Genomic DNA, 19,331 nt, shown 5'->3' on the forward strand with positions numbered 1-19,331 from the left:
ATTTCACATCGGGTTCAGCTGGTCACGCAAATTCATGATTATGTTTTTTTCTTTATTTTTTACTGACAAATAGCAATTTCTGCAAGTTATAAAAAAAATAGAGCTTGACATAACTAGAAAGCCTTATATAAATTATAAAAATGTACATGATTTTTTTAAAAAATGTAAAAAAAACTTTTCCATGTGTTATTTTTTTTCCAAGACTGGGAATTTCAAATATGGTTGTTCTTAAGAGAACAAATTAAAGTAAGAAATATGTCAGCTTACAACCTGATTTGTAGCAGTTTTAGCTTATTTTAAAGCTTGTTTTGTCTTGAAGTCATCTCGAGGCCCCCTTGGAAGTTTGCTGAGGTCCCTGGTTGAGAACCACTGCAATTAGACCTTTCTGAGCCACCAAACGTGACCGAACCTTCAGATATCGGAGTGCACGAGCAGAAGCGTGTATCTGAGCGCACCTGGTTTAGAGCGGGCCGAGCGCTGCGAGACGCTGGAGCTCTGTCGGAGGGGTTTTCTGGGCAGCCGGATGTGTGTGGAGACGGGTGAGGCGTCTTTCTCTTCACTGTCTGAATGAGAGCTCGCAGTCTGACCTCCTGACCTGGGCTCATCTTCATCCCACAGACCGTAGCACTGAGGAAGAAGAGCGCGTTCACATTGCATGTTCAGTCAAGACACGTGACACACATCACAGAGCGTACTCTTGTAGCAACAGCAAACATTAATTAACACAGTCAATATATAGATTTGACTAGAAATCTGTTTATAGGATATATAAGTGTACAATTATCAAATACACTTTCAAGCTGAAAGAGTGCACTTTTTGTACTCTTCTCTCCTTGCATCCCAAGTTTTTTTAATGTGCTCCTGATTTTTGACTTTAGGAGCACACGTGTTCCTTGGGAAAAAAAGTGCGCTCTCTTTCAGCAAATTTTCCACAGCCAAAATCCACTGATTTCAATAGAAATCCAAGCGAATGCTGGAAGATTTCCACACACAAATTTCACATCGGGTTCAGCTGGTCACGCAAATTCATGATTATGTTTTTTTCTTTATTTTTTACTGACAAATAGCAATTTCTGCAAGTTATAAAAAAAATAGAGCTTGACATAACTAGAAAGCCTTATATAAATTATAAAAATGTACATGATTTTTTTAAAAAATGTAAAAAAAACTTTTCCATGTGTTATTTTTTTTCCAAGACTGGGAATTTCAAATATGGTTGTTCTTAAGAGAACAAATTAAAGTAAGAAATATGTCAGCTTACAACCTGATTTGTAGCAGTTTTAGCTTATTTTAAAGCTTGTTTTGTCTTGAAGTCATCTCGAGGCCCCCTTGGAAGTTTGCTGAGGTCCCTGGTTGAGAACCACTGCAATTAGACCTTTCTGAGCCACCAAACGTGACCGAACCTTCAGATATCGGAGTGCACGAGCAGAAGCGTGTATCTGAGCGCACCTGGTTTAGAGCGGGCCGAGCGCTGCGAGACGCTGGAGCTCTGTCGGAGGGGTTTTCTGGGCAGCCGGATGTGTGTGGAGACGGGTGAGGCGTCTTTCTCTTCACTGTCTGAATGAGAGCTCGCAGTCTGACCTCCTGACCTGGGCTCATCTTCATCCCACAGACCGTAGCACTGAGGAAGAAGAGCGCGTTCACATTGCATGTTCAGTCAAGACACGTGACACACATCACAGAGCGTCTCTCTACCTTCAGGATGGAGCGGTGGAAGAAGAGCGCCAGGAGCTGGATCAGGTCGTAGTGGACGTAGCCCTCTTTCTTCTCCACACCGATGATGTTGGGAGGGTGGAAGGGTTTGGATTTGTCCAGCTTTATGCTCTGGTTAAACGGAAAGAAGCCAAACTGGAAGAAGTACTTGATCACTATGGTGACCTGTGTGAGAAAAGGAGTACATTTTTCATTTAAAAACACGAGTTGCAGTGGGATGGGGAAAAAACCCGCCATAAAGTCTTGAGATATGTTTTTTCAAAGTTGAACTTGCATTAATTTTCCATGGCTTTCTCTTTTGTGCGAGACGCGAGTGCAACAGTGATAGATGTCCCTCTAGAAAATGTGCGAAATATGTGTTCTGTGTGAACGGCTTGGATTCAGTTTTGACGTAAACAAGATCTTCTCCGCATTGATGTTCTCTTTTTCCACAATATTTATAATTAACAACACAGCAGCGCCGCATCTAGTGGCTTCAACTGGATAGGCTAACAAAAACATTATAATGCAACGACACGTACATTAAAAATTGCTTGTAAATCTCTCCTTTGGTGAAACTATCATTTTTGGGATTTTTGTGGGATTTTTTGGGATTTTTTCCCCACCTTGTTATACTTGTGGTGTTCCGGATGACCGGCACACAAAACACTGCTTCTAAATCTCTCGATATGCGATATTATCACCAAATCTGGGATTCAATCTTTGTATCAACTTGTTTTTTGAAAGTAGCACAGGTTTTGTGTTTCTTTTTGGAACTGATTGATCGCAGGCCTCATTGATCTGAGCTTATGCATCAATTTTTGAGTGAAAAAAGCATTATTTGTGAATAATTTTGGCAATATTCCCTCAATAACTGAGGTGCATATTAAGTTCAGATCAATGAGGCCTGCGATCAGTCAGCTCCAAAAGAAACCTACAAAAAACAAGTTGATACAAAGATTGAATCCCAGATTTGGTGATAATATCGCATATCGAGAGATTTAGAAGCAATGTTTTGTGTGCCGGACATCCGGAACACCACAAGTATAACAAGGTGGGAAAAAATCCCCAAAAAGCACAAAAAGGATATATATTTTTTGGTAATTTGTTAAACCCTGTGTGAGCGAAGCCAGTAAGTTTTAGTCCAATGTGAGAACATTAACTAGCATTTTCGGGAAAAAGAAAATCCTCCCCGAAACACAACATGAGTTGTGTGCACAAAACTTTACAGTAAGTAAGTAATTTGTTCACATGAACAATAAAAAAAACTTAAACTAAAGCATTTATTATACTTGTTAATTTCAACATTTACTAATACATGATTAACAACAAAAATTATATTTGTAAATATTATTTAATGGATCTGAGCGGAGATGAACTAACAATGAACAGCTGTGTATTAGTAGGATTAGTAAACAAATACTGAAATAAATTTGATGCTCATTGTTAATTAATGTTAGCTAACTAATGCAAACCAAAATGTGGTTATTTTAAGGTGTCCTTGTTGCAGTGTGAGTATACAATTAAAGCTGCAATACATATCTTCTTTGTTTCATGATATCTTTGTTTCCTTTTTTTAACTTTCAACATTTAAATACAGATGTAGATGTATAGATGCAGTTCTGTTTATTACTTGCTAGAGCGCTAAAAGTTATGTATTACAGCGTTAAGTACTGAGTAATATAAACAACATGTACTACAGGTTTAGGGTTTGCTTTAGTTGTTTGTAATTATGCATAATTTACTCGTATTGCTATAGTAAGTGCATGTAACGTGTGCAACAAGGACACTGTAAGATAAAGTTACTCAGTGTCATGGAGATACTGAACGATCGATCCTGAATCTATGGTGTGAGAGTGGAGCGTCACAGATGCAGCGATACCTCCGTGTAGACGATGGCCGTCATCCAGAAGCGTTTGCTGGGCCGGGGAACCGACAGCATGGCCCAGAGGAAGATGAGGATGGGCAGCACCAGCGTGGCCACCGATGCGGAGATCATGTGGTTGAGGATGATGACCAGATAACACACCATCTGAGAGTGAGCCACCAGCATGCTGTAGAGAGCGTAGCAGAGCTGGAGGAGCTGCGGCTGAGAGCGGTAGAAATGCTCCGACGCCTCCAGCTCCTCGTCGTAGAACGTCCTGACGGAGAGAAACAGACACAATCAGATATAATGCACTTTTGAAGAGTGCTTTCACACACAGGGAGACTTGTCACACTTTTTTCATTTCTAGTATTTTTCTTCTTATTTATTCATTTATTTTATTTGATAAAAGTCTACATAATTAAAGGCTTGGCCACAAAAGGCTTTTGAACATTTTCACAGTTATTGCCCAGGACATATTTATCACTTTTATTTTGTTGTCACAATGGGAACCAGCTGTTTTGAGATACTGGAGCAATACGTTAAAAATAAATAAATAAATAAATACTACTATATTTAAATGTATCTATACATCTATATCTGTATTTAAATGTTACAAAAGGAAACAAAGATATCATGAAATAAAAAAAAGAAATAATAAAAACAAATTGTAATTAATCTGTTTTTTTTTCTCCCCAACTTACTCCACATGACACAAATAGCCTTGTTTTAAGAACATAATTTAAAATAATGCAACCAATTGGGCCTTAAAATATTATGGCTACTGTTAAAGATTTTATTAAATTTTTTTTATAATTTTAAGCGTTGTTGAAATTGATACACGTCAAATATTACATGATTGTATTTTTACATACACTACTGTTCAAAGGTTTGGGGTCAGTATTTTTTTTTTACATTTTTTATTCAGTAAGGACATTAAATTGATCAAAACTGAGAGTAAACTCATTTATAATGTTAGAAAAAAAATATTTCAAATAAATGCTGTTCTTCTGAACTTTCTGTTCATCTGTGAATCCTGAAAAATAAAATGCATCACAGTTTCCACAGAAATATTGTGCAGCACGACTGTTTTCAACATTGATAATAATCAGAAATGTGTCTCGAGCAGCAGATCAGCATATTATACTGATTTCTGAAGATCATGTGACACTGAAGACTGGAGGAATGATGCTGAAAATACAGCTGCGCATCACAGAAATACATTACAGTTTAACAGAGATTCACACAGAAAACAGCTGTTTGAAATTAGAATAATATTTCACAATATTACTGTATTTTTGATCAAATAAATGCAGCACTGGTGAGCAGAAGAGACTTTCAAAAACATTAAAAGATCATAACCCCAAACTTTGAATGGTAGTATACATAAAAAAGTCATGATGATGCTTTTGGAGAGGAAAAAGAAATGTAACTGAACACATATTTTGTGTCCACACAGCAGCTTGTGTTGCAGGTGTTTAACTGAGGTCACATGACATGCTCTCACCTGCTCCGCAGCAGCTCGCTGGCTGTCAGCTGATGGCTCATTGAGAGCAGAACGTCGGCGCTCTTCTCCTCAGGTGTCTGGATCCTCAGCCTCCTCCCCTCCGCGTCACACACTGAGTCCAGGCCCGTGGCTTTACTGTACGATGGAGGGATGTCCGCCTCGCCCTGCGTCCAGCACACCTGCTCTGCTCTCAGAGGCGTCCGCAGGTCTGAAGTGCTGCTCCAGAGTTTGTCTGGATGCTCTCTCAGTTCTCGCTGGCTCACGGCCTCCTCGACGGTGTCGCTGGTGCCCTGCCGCGAGTAGAGCTCAGTGCACTGCGTGCGGTCACTGCCAGAGCAACACAGAGTTCAGGTCAGTGAGAAGAAATAAGGCTGATAGTTGTAATTCATGCAAATAACCACAAGGGGGGAACGCCATCCCACAAGTCTGACCAGAAGACCAGCATAAAACACAACAAACAGAAAACATATTTCTTTATATATTAATGAATAATCTATAAAATTATTTAATGCATTTGAAAAATATTCAGAATAATACATTGTTTATGTATTAGACAATATATTAAATAATACATTTATATACAAGGAATTTTTGCTTCCATATTAAAAAATAAATTTTTTAAAGTGACCCATCACGTTGCCTTGACTTTTAAAAGTCATTCAATTCCAGTCCAAATATCCTAAAATTTTAATATGAAAATCTGTGCAGCTTTATGTAAACCCAAGCATGACCTCATGAAAGAGAAATGAATTGTCTTAGAATTGCAAGATGTAAACTCGCAATTAAGAGCTCATAACTTATAAATATAAGATATAAAGTCAGTATTCAGAGAAGAAGTCTGCACTGTAAGAATTCTGAGAAAAAAGTCAGAACTGCAAGAAACAAACAAAAAGAGAAGCAGTTACTTTAAAAAAAAATGTTATTCCGTGGCAGAGACAAAATAAAATCATAATTGTGAGATAGTTTGATTTTTATTTAGTTTTACCTCACAGTTATTTATTTATTTATTTTTACTTTTGCTATTCTGTGGCAGGCAGTGCAAATTGAGCAGGATAAATTAATAGTACCTTAGGAAACATCACTAATAATTAATAGACTTATATAATCTGTACGGTGCAGTGTCTAAATTCACTCTGAATATCTGTGTGCAGTGTGCTTTGGCTGTGTGTGAGCAGAAGGTTCTGGAAACACCGTCCGTCTGTCATCACAGGGCTACAGTAACCATCCACAGCTGTGTGTGTGCGTGCATGTGTGTGTGTGTGTGTGTGTGTGCGCGTGCTATATCATTACATTTTATACCACAAAGTTTGGCACTATTTAGACAGCGTATGTCTAGCCAATATATATATATATTTTAAATTAGCAGAGGAATCTGATGATTTGGCGTCAGTGTGTTGGTGAGACAGAAGGGTGTTGTTGAAATCTGGCACACTGAACCCTTGGCAAACACCTTATCTGCAGTGTGCGCCTTACACTGGGTGTAGCGAGAGTCAAAATAAGTCGTCCTGCAAAATAACAGGCTGCTACACTGAACTGAGCTGCTCATTTAATGAGAACAGTGTCTGATTTACAGTTCACAGTCACTAAAATGAAATGACAGAAGCTGCATTCACAAGAAGGTGCGGCTTAGGTCATAATTTTATATACCAGGTTTTTTACTAGTAGACGTCTAGTCCTGTTTTGAGAATCCTCTACAAGCTACTTTGAGCACTTGTATAGACTACTGAGTAGCGTTGGGTGTCGAGGACCAGTTCCAGTTTAGAACCGGTTCAGAATTTCCCAAGTACCGTAGATTCAATAAGACACGCACATTTCAATTTCGCTTGTCTTAATGTGATTTTAAACCATTAAAGCTCAAGAGGATGCAAAAGAGAACTCAATTCGGCACTCGTACACACATCCAACGCATGAACACAGAAAGCTGTCTCGCATATATTGCGCGAATACGGAGTTGAGCTCTCTTTCACGTTTTCTTGAACGGACAAATACACACAAATTAATGTTAAAATTTCCTGGTCTTAAGTGGACATAAACAGTTGTGAAAGAAAGCACATGCGTGTCAGTATATTGGAACAAAATCAGTCTTTGAACCCAATTTAAGTGCCCCTCTAGTGAAAAACAAAGAGTCTTATACACATGCAGGGGATAAACTTGCACTCTGTTCCAGTCTTTTAGCAGAGCCGGCAAAACAGACTGTTTTAGGAAAAGCGTCACTTCAGATATTCCTGTCAATCAAACACACCAACACAATACACAAGACAGGAAACCAGCTTTAGGGGATGTTTTGCTCCAAAGGACAGACATTCTGATTGTGGTGTCAGGTCTCGTCCAAAGAAAGAATGATTACACTGTTCACAAAGGAGAAAAACACAGCCTTTGTTTAACTGGCACAACTAAACCCAAGAAAACCTCCCAGAAAAATGTCTGCAACTCACATGCATCAAGAGCTGGATGATAAAGCTACGAATATTATATCTTCATATTTTCAGCTGTTTGATGAAACTTTATTCCTATCTATCTGATTATCTGTCTGTTTGCCTATCTGTCTATGCATGTATGTCTCTATCTATCTATCTATTTATCTATCTATGTAAGTTATTGATATGAACTGTACTTTAGAAAGTTTTAGAAATGAATCAAACTTACCAATTCTAACAACTTTTTTTCTACTAGAGTTTAAATCAGCTATTAAAACATGTTCACACTTTCATACTAGGCAGGTAAAACTAATTTCATATTTCCAGCAACATTACCTCATGCATTTTGAATATATCACCCAGCCCTGCATGCTCCTGCAGTCGACTGCATAATACACTGCATTTCCTTGGCATGCAATGCACCGTATCCGCTCTGTTTACACGGCAGCCAGATGATTGACGTGCAACTGTAATAATCAGCCATTTCGGCTCTATTAGCTCTCCATTTACAAGTTAGAGGAATAAATACATGTATATTATGCAACTGGGGAGCAGGAAAATGCAGTGGAGCACCATAGCCGTCGATGCTCGTAGAGGACAGAGCTGACACACACTACAGCATACAAGAAGAGAGGAGATATATCAGGCATTGTGAAGTACCTTGGCTGCCCTGATTACATACTGCAGTACAGTTTTGGGCAGTTTAATGACAGACTTTGGTAAAGCCAGCAAAGCAGAGGCAAACTTTCGGATAGCTCTCTACAAGAAATGACAGAGCAGGGATGGGTTAGTCAGGGTCTGCGCTAGTGCTATTACTGCTCTTCCACGCAGGAAGCCAGCAGTTAGCGGTCTGGTACTGTCTCTTCAGCAGATCCATGGACTTCTTCTCTTCTTCTATTCTGGCTTTAACCACCTTCACAATGGTCGCCTGAAACAACTCCGCTCCTCTGACAGACAAACAAAGAGGAACAGAGACACGAAACACAGTCTGAATACGTCAAATGTACTCTTTTTTTATCTACTTATTTATTCATCATTTCATTTGATTCAGAAAGCTGTCATGGTGTCTTTTACTGTGTGCCAATTGAGAAGATATTTCTTAGAAATGAAGTTAAAAATAACCAATAACATAATATTAGATGCAGGCTTATTATAGGTAACTAAAACTAAAACCGTGACTAAAATTAAAACCGAATGAATAAATAAATAAATAAAATACTTGAAATAAAATAAACATTAACTGAAACAAATATTAAAAATGTTTTATTTCAGCTACAACATTTCTCATTGCAATATTCTTTAACTTTTAGTACTAAAATAACGAAAAATAATAATAAAAAAATACATAGAGACAAAAAAACTATAAAAAGATAAAAACACAACAAAATTACTAAAACATAAATTAAATTAAATTAAATAAAAAACTATAATAGTAAATCAAAGGTACTAAAACGACACTGGTTAGATGATTACATGCAGGCAAACATTAAAAGCGACTGTAAAGCAGACAGCAGTAACCCAGAGCATGTGTGTGTACCTGGAGGCGAGGACCTGCGAGGAACGGATGTCAGCTACCACGTGTAGGAAGTAGTAGCTCATGAAAACTCGCCTCTGCAGCAGGAGAAAGGCGAAGCAGATGCTGTCCCAGATGATCCCGGCCTCGTCACTCGGCAGCTCGCACTGCTTATTTGCGTTCTGCTCCGCTGCGAGAGAATCATCAGAATCTAATCAAGCTCTGCTGGACACTAGAATATTACAGTATTGCTCATTAAAATTAGTTAACTATTAATGCTCATAAAGCTTTTCAGTCATTTTTTACCCATTCTATTAGTGGCTTTTTATACAAATGGTTTTCTCAATCTGAGCGGTGCAACACTTTTCTGTAGATAGGCAATCTGAACATACAAAACAACTAAATATACTTTATTCATCGAGTCTGAGTGAACAGTTCACCCAAAAAATCAGGTCATCAGAGATTTTGAGTTTGTTTCTTCATCAGGTTTGGAGAAATGCAGCATTGCATCAGTGTCTCAGCAATGGATGCTCTGCAGTGAATGGGTGCCGTCAGAATGAGAGTCTGATAAAAACATCACAATAATCCACAGCACTCCAGTCCATCAGTTAACATCTGGAGAAGACAAAAGCTGAAACTAATCCAGCATTAAGACGGCTGTTTGGACTCTCATTCTGACGGCACCCATTCACTGCAGAGCATCCATTGCTGAGACACTGATGCAGTGCTGCATTTCTCCAAACCTGATGAAGAAACAAACTCATCTACATCTCAGATGACCTGAGGGTGAGCACATTCTCAGCAAATTATCATTTTTGGATGAACTATTCCTTTAAAATAGTTTTTATTTTTTATTACCACAATTAATTATATATTATAAGACGATTACATTAAAATAGTTTTTAATATAATTATTATTTAAAGCAACACTGTATGATTTTGATTGTTTTATATAATACTACCAGAACCTATTTTACAGGAGAATACAGACAACTGATGATCATGCTAGGTTAATTTTAGCTTAGATAATAGTTAATCAAACACATCTAATAGATCTCAACATGACAAAGAAAATAACTTACGTTTTGAATATCCTTTTATAGTGCAAGCCAGACTGAATAACTGGATCAGCCAGCAGTGATTGGCCACCAGCGCTTTAATATATCCACACGCCGCGATCTGAGAGCCGAGAGAACAGAAGCCACAATCACATCCACAACAACCCAAACCATCTCTTTGCTATCTCACATACTGCATGGACCTCTTTAAAAGAGTGTGTAATTATTAGTCGAATCCCACAAACGCTTCACGTCTTTCACACCCTCTGAATTCAGACCCACAAAAATGCAGAGCGCTATTAACAGAATTATGTTTTATGTCAGAGGCAAAGTTCAAGCTAATTTACAACAGCTTTGAATGAAGTGAACTCTGACTGAGTTACAATTGAATTATGAGTGAGGGGATTTATGAGGTACTTACTGAGAGAATGTTTTTCATGGTGATTACGAAGACGTTGTATGCTATGAGGAAGTCCCAGTAATGAAGGATGCTTTTGATTGGCTTCAGTAACAGCTCGCCCCCAAAGATCAAGAAGTAGAAGCAGGCGACCAAGTATCCCATGCAGAAGATGCTGATGCGTGTGGTGCCCGTGATGAAGATGATGGTCAGGACGAACCAGAACAGATAGCTGAACACGATCACCTTCAGCATATCCAAATACGACCTGAAAACGAAGATTGAAGTCGGTGAAAAGTTTTTTTTTTTTTAAAGAAATTTATACTTTTGTTCATCAAGCATGCATATAATTGATCAAAAGTGACAGTAAAGGCATTAATAATGTTGCAGTAGCTTTCTATTTCAAATAAATGCTGTTCTTTTGAACTTTCTGTTCATCTGTGAATCCTGAAAAATAAAATGCATCACAGTTTCCACAGAAATATTGTGCAGCACGACTGTGTTCAACATTGATAATAATCAGAAATGTTTCTCGAGCAGCAGATCAGCATATTATACTGATTTCTGAAGATCATGTGACACTGAAGACTGGAGTAATGATGCTGAAAATACAGCTGCGCATCACAGAAATACATTACAGTTTAACACAGATTCACATAGAACACATATGCTTTACACTGTAATAATATTTCTAAATGTTACTGTTTTCACTGTATTTTTAATCAAATAAATGCAGCCTACATGAGCTGAAAAGTCTTTCAGAAACATTAAAAATCGTATTGATCCCAAACTTTTGAATATATGCATCATTATTAGTATTCACATATATTTACTATCATTTTGATCTAGTCAGACTGTTATGAGAGGACAATATTGTCTTTGTCATAAAGTTCAAGAACACTGACTGTAAATAATGCAGTGATATGATAATATTTGCTAGGAAAGGCCGTTATGAGCAATTTTTGCTAATAACATTCAACCCCAAACCTTTCTGCATCAAAAGGCACCGTTTCCTCAGAATTAACCTGTAGCACATTACCAGTTTACTTAGATTTACTGGAATCTGCAACTTTAGTAATAAGTATAATGACAAAGAAGTGGAAAAACTGACCGCACAAGTCTTAATATATGATCAGAGCAGCAGGCAGGCGTCATTAAAATCTCCAAATTCCTTCATCACCATCATCATCTCTAATTGTTTGGACTGGCTGAAGCTGGAGAATCACTATGGTTTTTCTACAGCTGATGAATGACATGCTCAAAGATAAATGACCCTGATTTAGAAACACTATTCATCGTCTCGTTTTTCTCTAGCGTAATAAGCAGAGGAAGCTCCGCTGATCCCGAGACCACAAACTAAGATTGCAGGCTTGAAACATTAGCAATGTAATTACGACTGAAGTGTTTTCTGGGTCAGACAGAGAGAGCAATCAGAGTATAACAGCGTTTTTCTTTGAACTGTTAGTCTGTATCTGCGGTTCTCAACCTTTCTGATTTGAAGCCCCTTCACTGTCCAACACAACATTTGAAAACACCACCATATAGGCTAAGATGTTTTCTCCGGTGTTTATGATAATTATGTAATTCTGCTGCTTGGTTTCAAACTTTTTTTATTAACAGAAACTGTGAGTGTTGAAATAACCACTGGTCTATGTGATGCTGAGGGGAAAACAACAGGAATACAGATCATTCATGCTATTTCTGTTTTAAAATGGACCTTCAAAAGAAGTATTTCAGAGTGACAAGTATCTCAGCTTCCAAATTCTGCCAATTTTATCACCAAATTCAAACAATAAATGTGGTTTAAATGTGAGGTGACAGATCGCTGTAGCCTCACATGAACTGATCATCTCTTCCTCTTTACTACTAGTTATAGCACCAAAATAAACATGAATGAACATCACACAGTGTTAAAAAATACAGTCTCATGTAACTGATCAATCAGTGTTTCAACTGCATGTCACATAACATCACATTTACCTCAGAAAAGACATTCAATGTCCAAAAAAAAAAACCTCTAGAGAGAAGCGTGTTGACAAATATGTGCACTATATAGCATATTCATTATAATTACACTTAACCTGTTGTGTTCATTATTTAATGCATGTTTGAATAAATCTATCATAAAAACAAGTTATTTCAGCCACCATTTAAATGTGCATATTCCAACAAATAATTGGAGTAGAAGTCTAACTCTGTTATTAAAAAGTTGACATAAAAAGTGCCTTATGAGCAACTTAAATGTTTGTACATCTTTGAGTGTTGATTATTAAATCTGTTTGATTAATTAACTGATTATTAAATAAAATTACACGTTTCAGGTTTGGTTTCAGTTTTTGGCTCAATGAAAACTTTAATTTAATTAATTCAGTCATGTATTTATTTATTTATACTAATTCTATTCATTAAAAAAAATGTTGCAATAATATTAATACAGTTATACAAGAAAACTACTTTAAGTTAAAAAAAGGTCATTTTTGAGTTTGGTTATGGTTTTCAGCCAAGTGCATCCTGAATTTTCATTTCCGTTTTGGCCAAGAATTTTCATTTTGGTGCATCACCAATACTAAATATGCATATGGAAATTCATTTCTTCTAGTCAGTGCTGTTTGCATCAGATGTGTACCTGCAGTGGATGAAGTCGGGCACAGGGTTGTGCTGGCTGAAGCTGGCGGCGTCCAGGTCTCGACAGATCTCCACATTATCACCCGCCAACAGCTGCACGGCTGCCACATTCTCCTCCTCAAACACACGGCCCTGAATCGACGCGCACAGCAGCAACATGAAGTCATCTGCAGAGAGAGAGAGAAAAGATCGGGCAACGTGATGAGAGAGCGTTAAAGCAGAGCTGGGGAGCGTTAACACAGATTCAACATTACTCACAGAGGAGGAAGAGCGAGCTGGGTTTGGTGTGGAAGTCTGGGAAGTAAAGCCACTTGATGACGTTTGAGTCCATGCTGGAAGACGGCCGTCTCCACGGATAGTCTGAACCAAAGGAGAGATATTAATGAAATTCAGAAAAACGGTCAAGGGCTGTCTTGAAGACAACCAAAGAGTGGAATTGCTGTTTTCTTAAAAAAATAGTTCGTCCAAAAATGTGAAATTACCTGAAAATCTACTCATCCTCAGGTCATCCCAGATGTAGATGAGTTTGTTTCTTCATCAGGTTTGTAGAAATATAGCACTGCATCAGTGTCTCAGCAATGGATGCTCTGCAGTGAATGGGTGCCGTCAGAACGAGAGTCCAAACAGCTGATAAAAAGACGATGTGATCTGCTGTTGTCTCTCACATCAAAATCCAGACACATATGTGTTTAGAGCTGTTTAAGCGCTGCTTGATCTGTGCAGATTTCTCTCCTGATTCACACCAGAACACTTTTTCACTGGAGGAAGCGTTATTATGGATTATGAACTCTATAGTATTTTAGTTCAAAACGTCTTAACGCTGGATGTGTTTCAGCTTTTGTCTTCTCCAGATGTTCACTGATGGACTGGAGTGCTGTGGATTATTGTGATGTTTTTATCAGACTCTCATTCTGACGGCACCCATTCACTGCAGAGCATCCATTGCTGAGACACTGATGCAATGCTACATTTCTACAAATCTGATGAAGAAACAAACCCATCTACATCTGGGATGACCTGAGGATGAGTGCATTTTCATTATTGAGTGAACTGTCTCTTTAAGCAGACACCTGTGTGACTCACCTGTGCAGGCCGCAGGAGGGATGCCGATGCACATCAGATACTGGAAGGCTAACATGCAGGCCAGAAAGAAGCAATACTTGGACCAGACGCGGGCGATGGCTTTTCTCCTGCTCTGATACATCACCACAATCAGACCGAACGCGTGCAGCATGGCATAGAAATCCATCCGCTGGCCGATCACATTCACCGCTAACAGAAAACAGGTCTGGAGGAGCAACATTCAGCCGCGGGTTTCAAATTAGGACAATAATAGGTGCATTTGATAGCATGACTATACAAAAATTAAAATTCAATATCCATCACGTAACCCTGATCCATTACCGTAACACTCTATTGTGGTTTATCTGTCTCAACAGTGTGTTAGCAATCTGAGCTTCAGATGGTAATCTATTAGAGACTGTCTCACAGACAGAGAGTAAATCAGTGTCTGTACAAAACCAAAACTGCCCATCAAAAGGGAGAATGTGATTTTGCCAAGTAGGACACATTCATGTTCCTTCAAATCAGCATATTATACTGATTTCTGAAGATCATGTGACGCTGAAGACTGGAGGAATGATGCTGAAAATACAGCTGCGCATCACAGAAATACATTACAGTTTAACACATATTCACAGAGAACACAGCTGTTTGAATTTGCAATAATATTTCATAATTTTTACTGTATTTTTGATCAAACAAATGCAGCCTTGGGGATCATTAACGAAACTCATACTTTTGAATGGAAGTGTATATATTCATTAACAGACATAATTAGAGACTGTCTCACAGACAGAGAGTAAATCAGTGTCTGTACAAAACCAAAACTGCCCATCAAAAGGGAGAATGTGATTTTGCCAAGTAGGACACATTCATGTTCCTTCAAATCAGCATATTATACTGATTTCTGAAGATCATGTGACACTGAAGACTGGAGGAATGATGCTGAAAATACAGCTGCGCATCACAGAAATACATTACAGTTTAACAGATATTCACATAGAAAACAGCTGTTTGAATTTGCAATAATATTTCATAATTTTTACTGTATTTTTGATCAAACAAATGCAGCCTTGGGGATCATTAACGAAACTCATACTTTTGAATGGTAGTGTATATATTCATTAACAGACATAAAGCTGATATTACCTCAAGACCAAATTTGTAGAAGAAGTAGTCGATGAAATATTTGGCGCAGTTGACGATGCCGTGGTCCAGATGCTGGCGTGTGATGTTGTGAAAGACGGTTCTCGTGACCGGAGGGGTGAGGTTGTTCTTCATCCGGTAGAAATCCTGGTGACGGTAAATGGTCACTTCAAACGCCAAGAGAGCCAGCATCAGTAAGTTATTCTGTGTGCGGAAAATACACAAATAAAGGGATAAGGACAATATTGAGGTGTATGCAGGGTCCGAAATTAACAACCACATGAGACAAAAGCAAGCATAAATCGGCATAATGTACATTTGCTCATGTTGCCAGTGGCTGCTAACTTTATTAGGAGCTGCTGGATAAAATCTTGATTAAATGTTATTTAGAGAATGATGTTCCGACCCTTACGGTACAGTCACTTTAGCTAAATTCTGGTGAAATTTTGCAGGCAAAAAAGGTAAATGATCTATTGTCAATAGTTTAGTGATGTATGAAGCACAGCTCACACAGAAATCATTTTCAAACTGAGCAGCTTTTACAGTTATTACAGTAAAAATGTAAACTAAAACCACAATAATAATAATAACAAATAAAATAAACCTTAACTGAATAAAATAAAATATATAAACTTTTTATTTTAGCTAGTTGCAAAGCAACATTTCACATTTTAGTTAAGTCTGCCTTGATGTACTAAAATACGTCAAACTAAAACTATACAGACATATTCATTTTTCTTAACTAAAACTAAAATGAAAATGGGTAATATTAAAATAAAAAAGCTGCTTCAAAATATTAACAAAACCTATAATTGTATATGAACCCTCATGTAAAATTCATGATCGCGTGGATCAGCGCTATTGTAGTATCACGGATATACTATTATAGTTTTTTATTAATTTAATATTTTATTAATAATGTTTCTGTTTTAATTTTAATTTTAAAGTGTTATAATTTTTTTAGTAACTTTTTCATAAATACATATCTATATTGTTTTTATTATGTTTTATTTCAGTTTCAGTTTTAGTTATTTTAGTACATCAAGTTAAACAATTAAAATGAGAAATGTTGCCTTGGCAACTAGCTGTATATATATATATAAACTAACTATATTATATCAGTAACTTTTATTTTATGTCAATAAAAAAACATTTTGTTTCAATGGTTTTTATTCTAATTTCAAATTCAAATTTTAGTTTTAGTTAACTATAATAATTTTGGTGGCATCACGTGGAATTATTACAAGCCACCAAAATGGTCTTATTTACATTTTTGTGTGTAGTTTTACTGAAAATAATCATAAAAAAGTAAAAATAATCCCACTGTCCTAGGGATAGAATATATTTTGATTAATAATAAATGAGAATATTTTCTCCGATCACCCAGCACTGTCAGATCACTGTGTTCAGACGCTGAGCACGTGTGTCCGTACCCTCAGATTCTCCAGCAGCGGAGAGAACTTCCTGAAGCCGATCCAGTTAGCCGGATCCACCGGGCCGCTGTAGAGCAGAGATCTGGCCATGTCTGAGCGCTGAGCGTCCGTGTAGTTCTCCGGCTGGAGGAGAGAAGCACAGACTCGGTCAGAACCAGAGCGTCTGTGTGTGTCCCGAGTGAGCGAGTGAGGACTCACCATACTGCAGCTCCTGGAGTACGAGGACGGGTTGATGGAGGTCAGCTGGTACAGCATCTTACAGACCACGATGACGCAGGTCCAGACGGTGCAGACGCTAGATGCCAGCGGTCTGAACTGACTGAAGGGCAGAGCGAAGGCCCAGCTCACCAGGAACACGTAGTTAAACAGAGACACCTGACAGAGTCACAGACATGTGGATGAGGAGGACGCAAACCAGCTGATCTGAGATGCTCTAGCGGCTTGAACAATGTGGTCATCTAGGTTTTCACATTTGCGACCCTGAAGCACAAAAGCAGTCTTAAATCGCTGGGAATACATTGTATGGGTCAAAATTATAGATTTTTTAATGCTAAAAATCATTAGGATATTAAGTAAAGAACATGTTCCATGAAGATATTTTGTAAATTACCTACTGTAAATATATCAAAACTTAATGTTTGATTAGTAATATGCATTGCTAAGAACTTCATTTGAACAACTTTAAAGATGATTTTCTCAATATTTAGATTTTTTTGCACCCTCAGATTCCAGATTTTCAAATAGTTGTATCTCAGCCGAATATTGTCCTATCCTAACAAACCATACATCAATGGAAAGCTTATTTATTCAGCTTTCAGATGACACATAAATCTCAATTTTTAAAAAAATTTACCCTTATGACTGGTTTTGTGCTCCAGGATCACATTTTTGGAAATGTTTAGAGAGAGAAAAGTGTTAAAAAATAAACTAAAATTGATAAATAAAAATAAAGAAATTAAAAATAAGATAAAATTGATTAAAATTAAAGCATTATTAGATTCAAACTAAAATAAATAATAAATAAATCAAATAATAAATAATAAATGAGCAAATAAATAAAAAGCAACTGAAAACAAACAAACAGAAGCTAAATAATATTTTAGACACATTTATAATTTTTCACAGTAAAAAATGGTCTTTAAATAAGAAACAATATACAGTAGATGCCATTTAAATTTCAGTGGCAGCGTTATTTTACTATCATTGAGATACTATTATAGGTTTTTTTAATATTTTGAATTAACTGCTTTCATGTTAATTTTAGTTAAAGTTTTAGTAAATTTATTGTGTGTTTTGTCATTTTTAGAAGTTTATATATATTTATATATATATGTCTAGTGTTTATTAATTTTATTTGATTTAATTTAGTACATCAAGTTAAACTAAATGGAAATGAGAAATGGCGCCTTGAAAACTAGCTGAAATATAGTAAGTAAATCATGTTTTATCTCAAATAACATTTAATATATTTCAAGTAATGAAAATGTTTTTTTTTATGGTTTTAGTTTTAGTTAACTATAATAACTTGCTTGAGGATGATTATTTGTGGGTCTGTGGCGTTTAAAAGCCTGAAAACCGCTGCCTGTAGTCCATGTAGGTCAGGTGAGCACACAGAGCGCTCTGCTTTAGCTGGCCTGTCCATGAGCGATCACGAAGCTGTGATTGCTCCTCACCTCTCTGACTGAGAGCCAGATGATGTAGGACGAGACGATCTTGATGATGTGAAGCTCCAGCAGCCACCAGATGAAGAGCTGCAGCTTCTGAACACACTCCAGGAACTTCAGGAACAGCACCGTCAGACGCTCCACCACCAGACGCCACTTATTCTTCAGCTCTTCACACGAGAACAACACATGCATCACTCACAAACACTTACCAAGACAATGCCATAAGAGTTCTGGAAGTTATTTAACTGGACATTAAATATTCAGGAATGACTCTAACTCAGATTAAGATCCCAAAGTGCTACTCTGAAGAACACATCAGTGCTGTTTTTAAAGGAGTCATCGGATGCCCATTTTCCACAAGTTTACTAACTATATTATATCAGTAACGTTTATTTTATGTCAATTTAAAAAAATGTTGTTTTAATGGTTTTTATTCTAGTTTCAAATTCAAATTTTTGTTTTAGTTAACTATAATAATTTTAAAGTTGATATGATTCTTTAGGGTCTTAATGAAACGTCTGTAACATAGTTTGGTTAAAATTTCTCAATGGTAGTGTAAAAAACACCTTTTTTCCCCCCTCAAGCCGTTTTGTAGCATTTTCCTTTAAATGTTAATGAGCTCTGCTGGCTCCGCCCCTCTCTTCCGAGCTGCTCTCAGAGAGACTGTTTACTTTAGCCGCGTTCATCGTGAAACTCGCTAATTAGCACATTATTAGGAAAGGCGATTTGCAAAGATTCATTACAAAAACCTTGTACTCGCTTCTTCTGTAGATGAGGCTGGATCACGAATGATTCACGCAAACATAGACGCATTTATGTAGATCAGGGACGCATTCCCTTCAGAAACAAACATAATCCACTGCGTCTTCAACAAGAGAACACCTCAATCGCTTGTTAGGAGTCATTCTTGTCTACATCTGCTCCGGCGGTGAAACAATGGCGGACTGATG

General features: G+C 37.3%; 1 protein-coding gene and 1 long non-coding RNA gene across 2 annotated transcripts in view; both read right to left on the reverse strand.

Moving 5' to 3' along the window:
• Positions 1 to 656, reverse strand: part of LOC107565697 (uncharacterized) — a 1,567-nt gene extending 911 nt beyond the window's left edge. Inside the window, exon 1 of the long non-coding RNA XR_001606408.1 lies at positions 456 to 656. This is a non-coding gene — a long non-coding RNA (uncharacterized lncRNA). The remainder of the gene's footprint in view (positions 1 to 455) is intronic.
• Positions 1 to 19,331, reverse strand: part of LOC107565692 (piezo-type mechanosensitive ion channel component 2-like) — a 117,281-nt gene that overhangs the window by 8,941 nt on the left and 89,009 nt on the right. The window contains exons 19-35 of the mRNA XM_016250951.1: positions 18,388 to 18,548; positions 16,913 to 17,089; positions 16,715 to 16,837; positions 15,285 to 15,485; positions 14,157 to 14,361; positions 13,332 to 13,433; positions 13,075 to 13,240; positions 10,473 to 10,716; positions 10,076 to 10,172; positions 9,018 to 9,183; positions 8,297 to 8,427; positions 7,198 to 7,288; positions 5,064 to 5,390; positions 3,575 to 3,833; positions 1,696 to 1,878; positions 1,409 to 1,621; positions 456 to 627 (exon numbers count right to left, since the gene is read on the reverse strand). Of these exons, the coding sequence (XP_016106437.1) occupies positions 456 to 627; positions 1,409 to 1,621; positions 1,696 to 1,878; positions 3,575 to 3,833; positions 5,064 to 5,390; positions 7,198 to 7,288; positions 8,297 to 8,427; positions 9,018 to 9,183; positions 10,076 to 10,172; positions 10,473 to 10,716; positions 13,075 to 13,240; positions 13,332 to 13,433; positions 14,157 to 14,361; positions 15,285 to 15,485; positions 16,715 to 16,837; positions 16,913 to 17,089; positions 18,388 to 18,548 (3,018 nt within the window). The remainder of the gene's footprint in view (positions 1 to 455; positions 628 to 1,408; positions 1,622 to 1,695; positions 1,879 to 3,574; positions 3,834 to 5,063; positions 5,391 to 7,197; positions 7,289 to 8,296; positions 8,428 to 9,017; positions 9,184 to 10,075; positions 10,173 to 10,472; positions 10,717 to 13,074; positions 13,241 to 13,331; positions 13,434 to 14,156; positions 14,362 to 15,284; positions 15,486 to 16,714; positions 16,838 to 16,912; positions 17,090 to 18,387; positions 18,549 to 19,331) is intronic.

This window comes from Sinocyclocheilus grahami, unplaced genomic scaffold (assembly GCF_001515645.1).
Source record: "Sinocyclocheilus grahami isolate Dianchi unplaced genomic scaffold, SAMN03320097.WGS_v1.1 scaffold1019.1, whole genome shotgun sequence".
NCBI classification, from domain to species: Eukaryota; Metazoa; Chordata; class Actinopteri; order Cypriniformes; family Cyprinidae; genus Sinocyclocheilus; species Sinocyclocheilus grahami.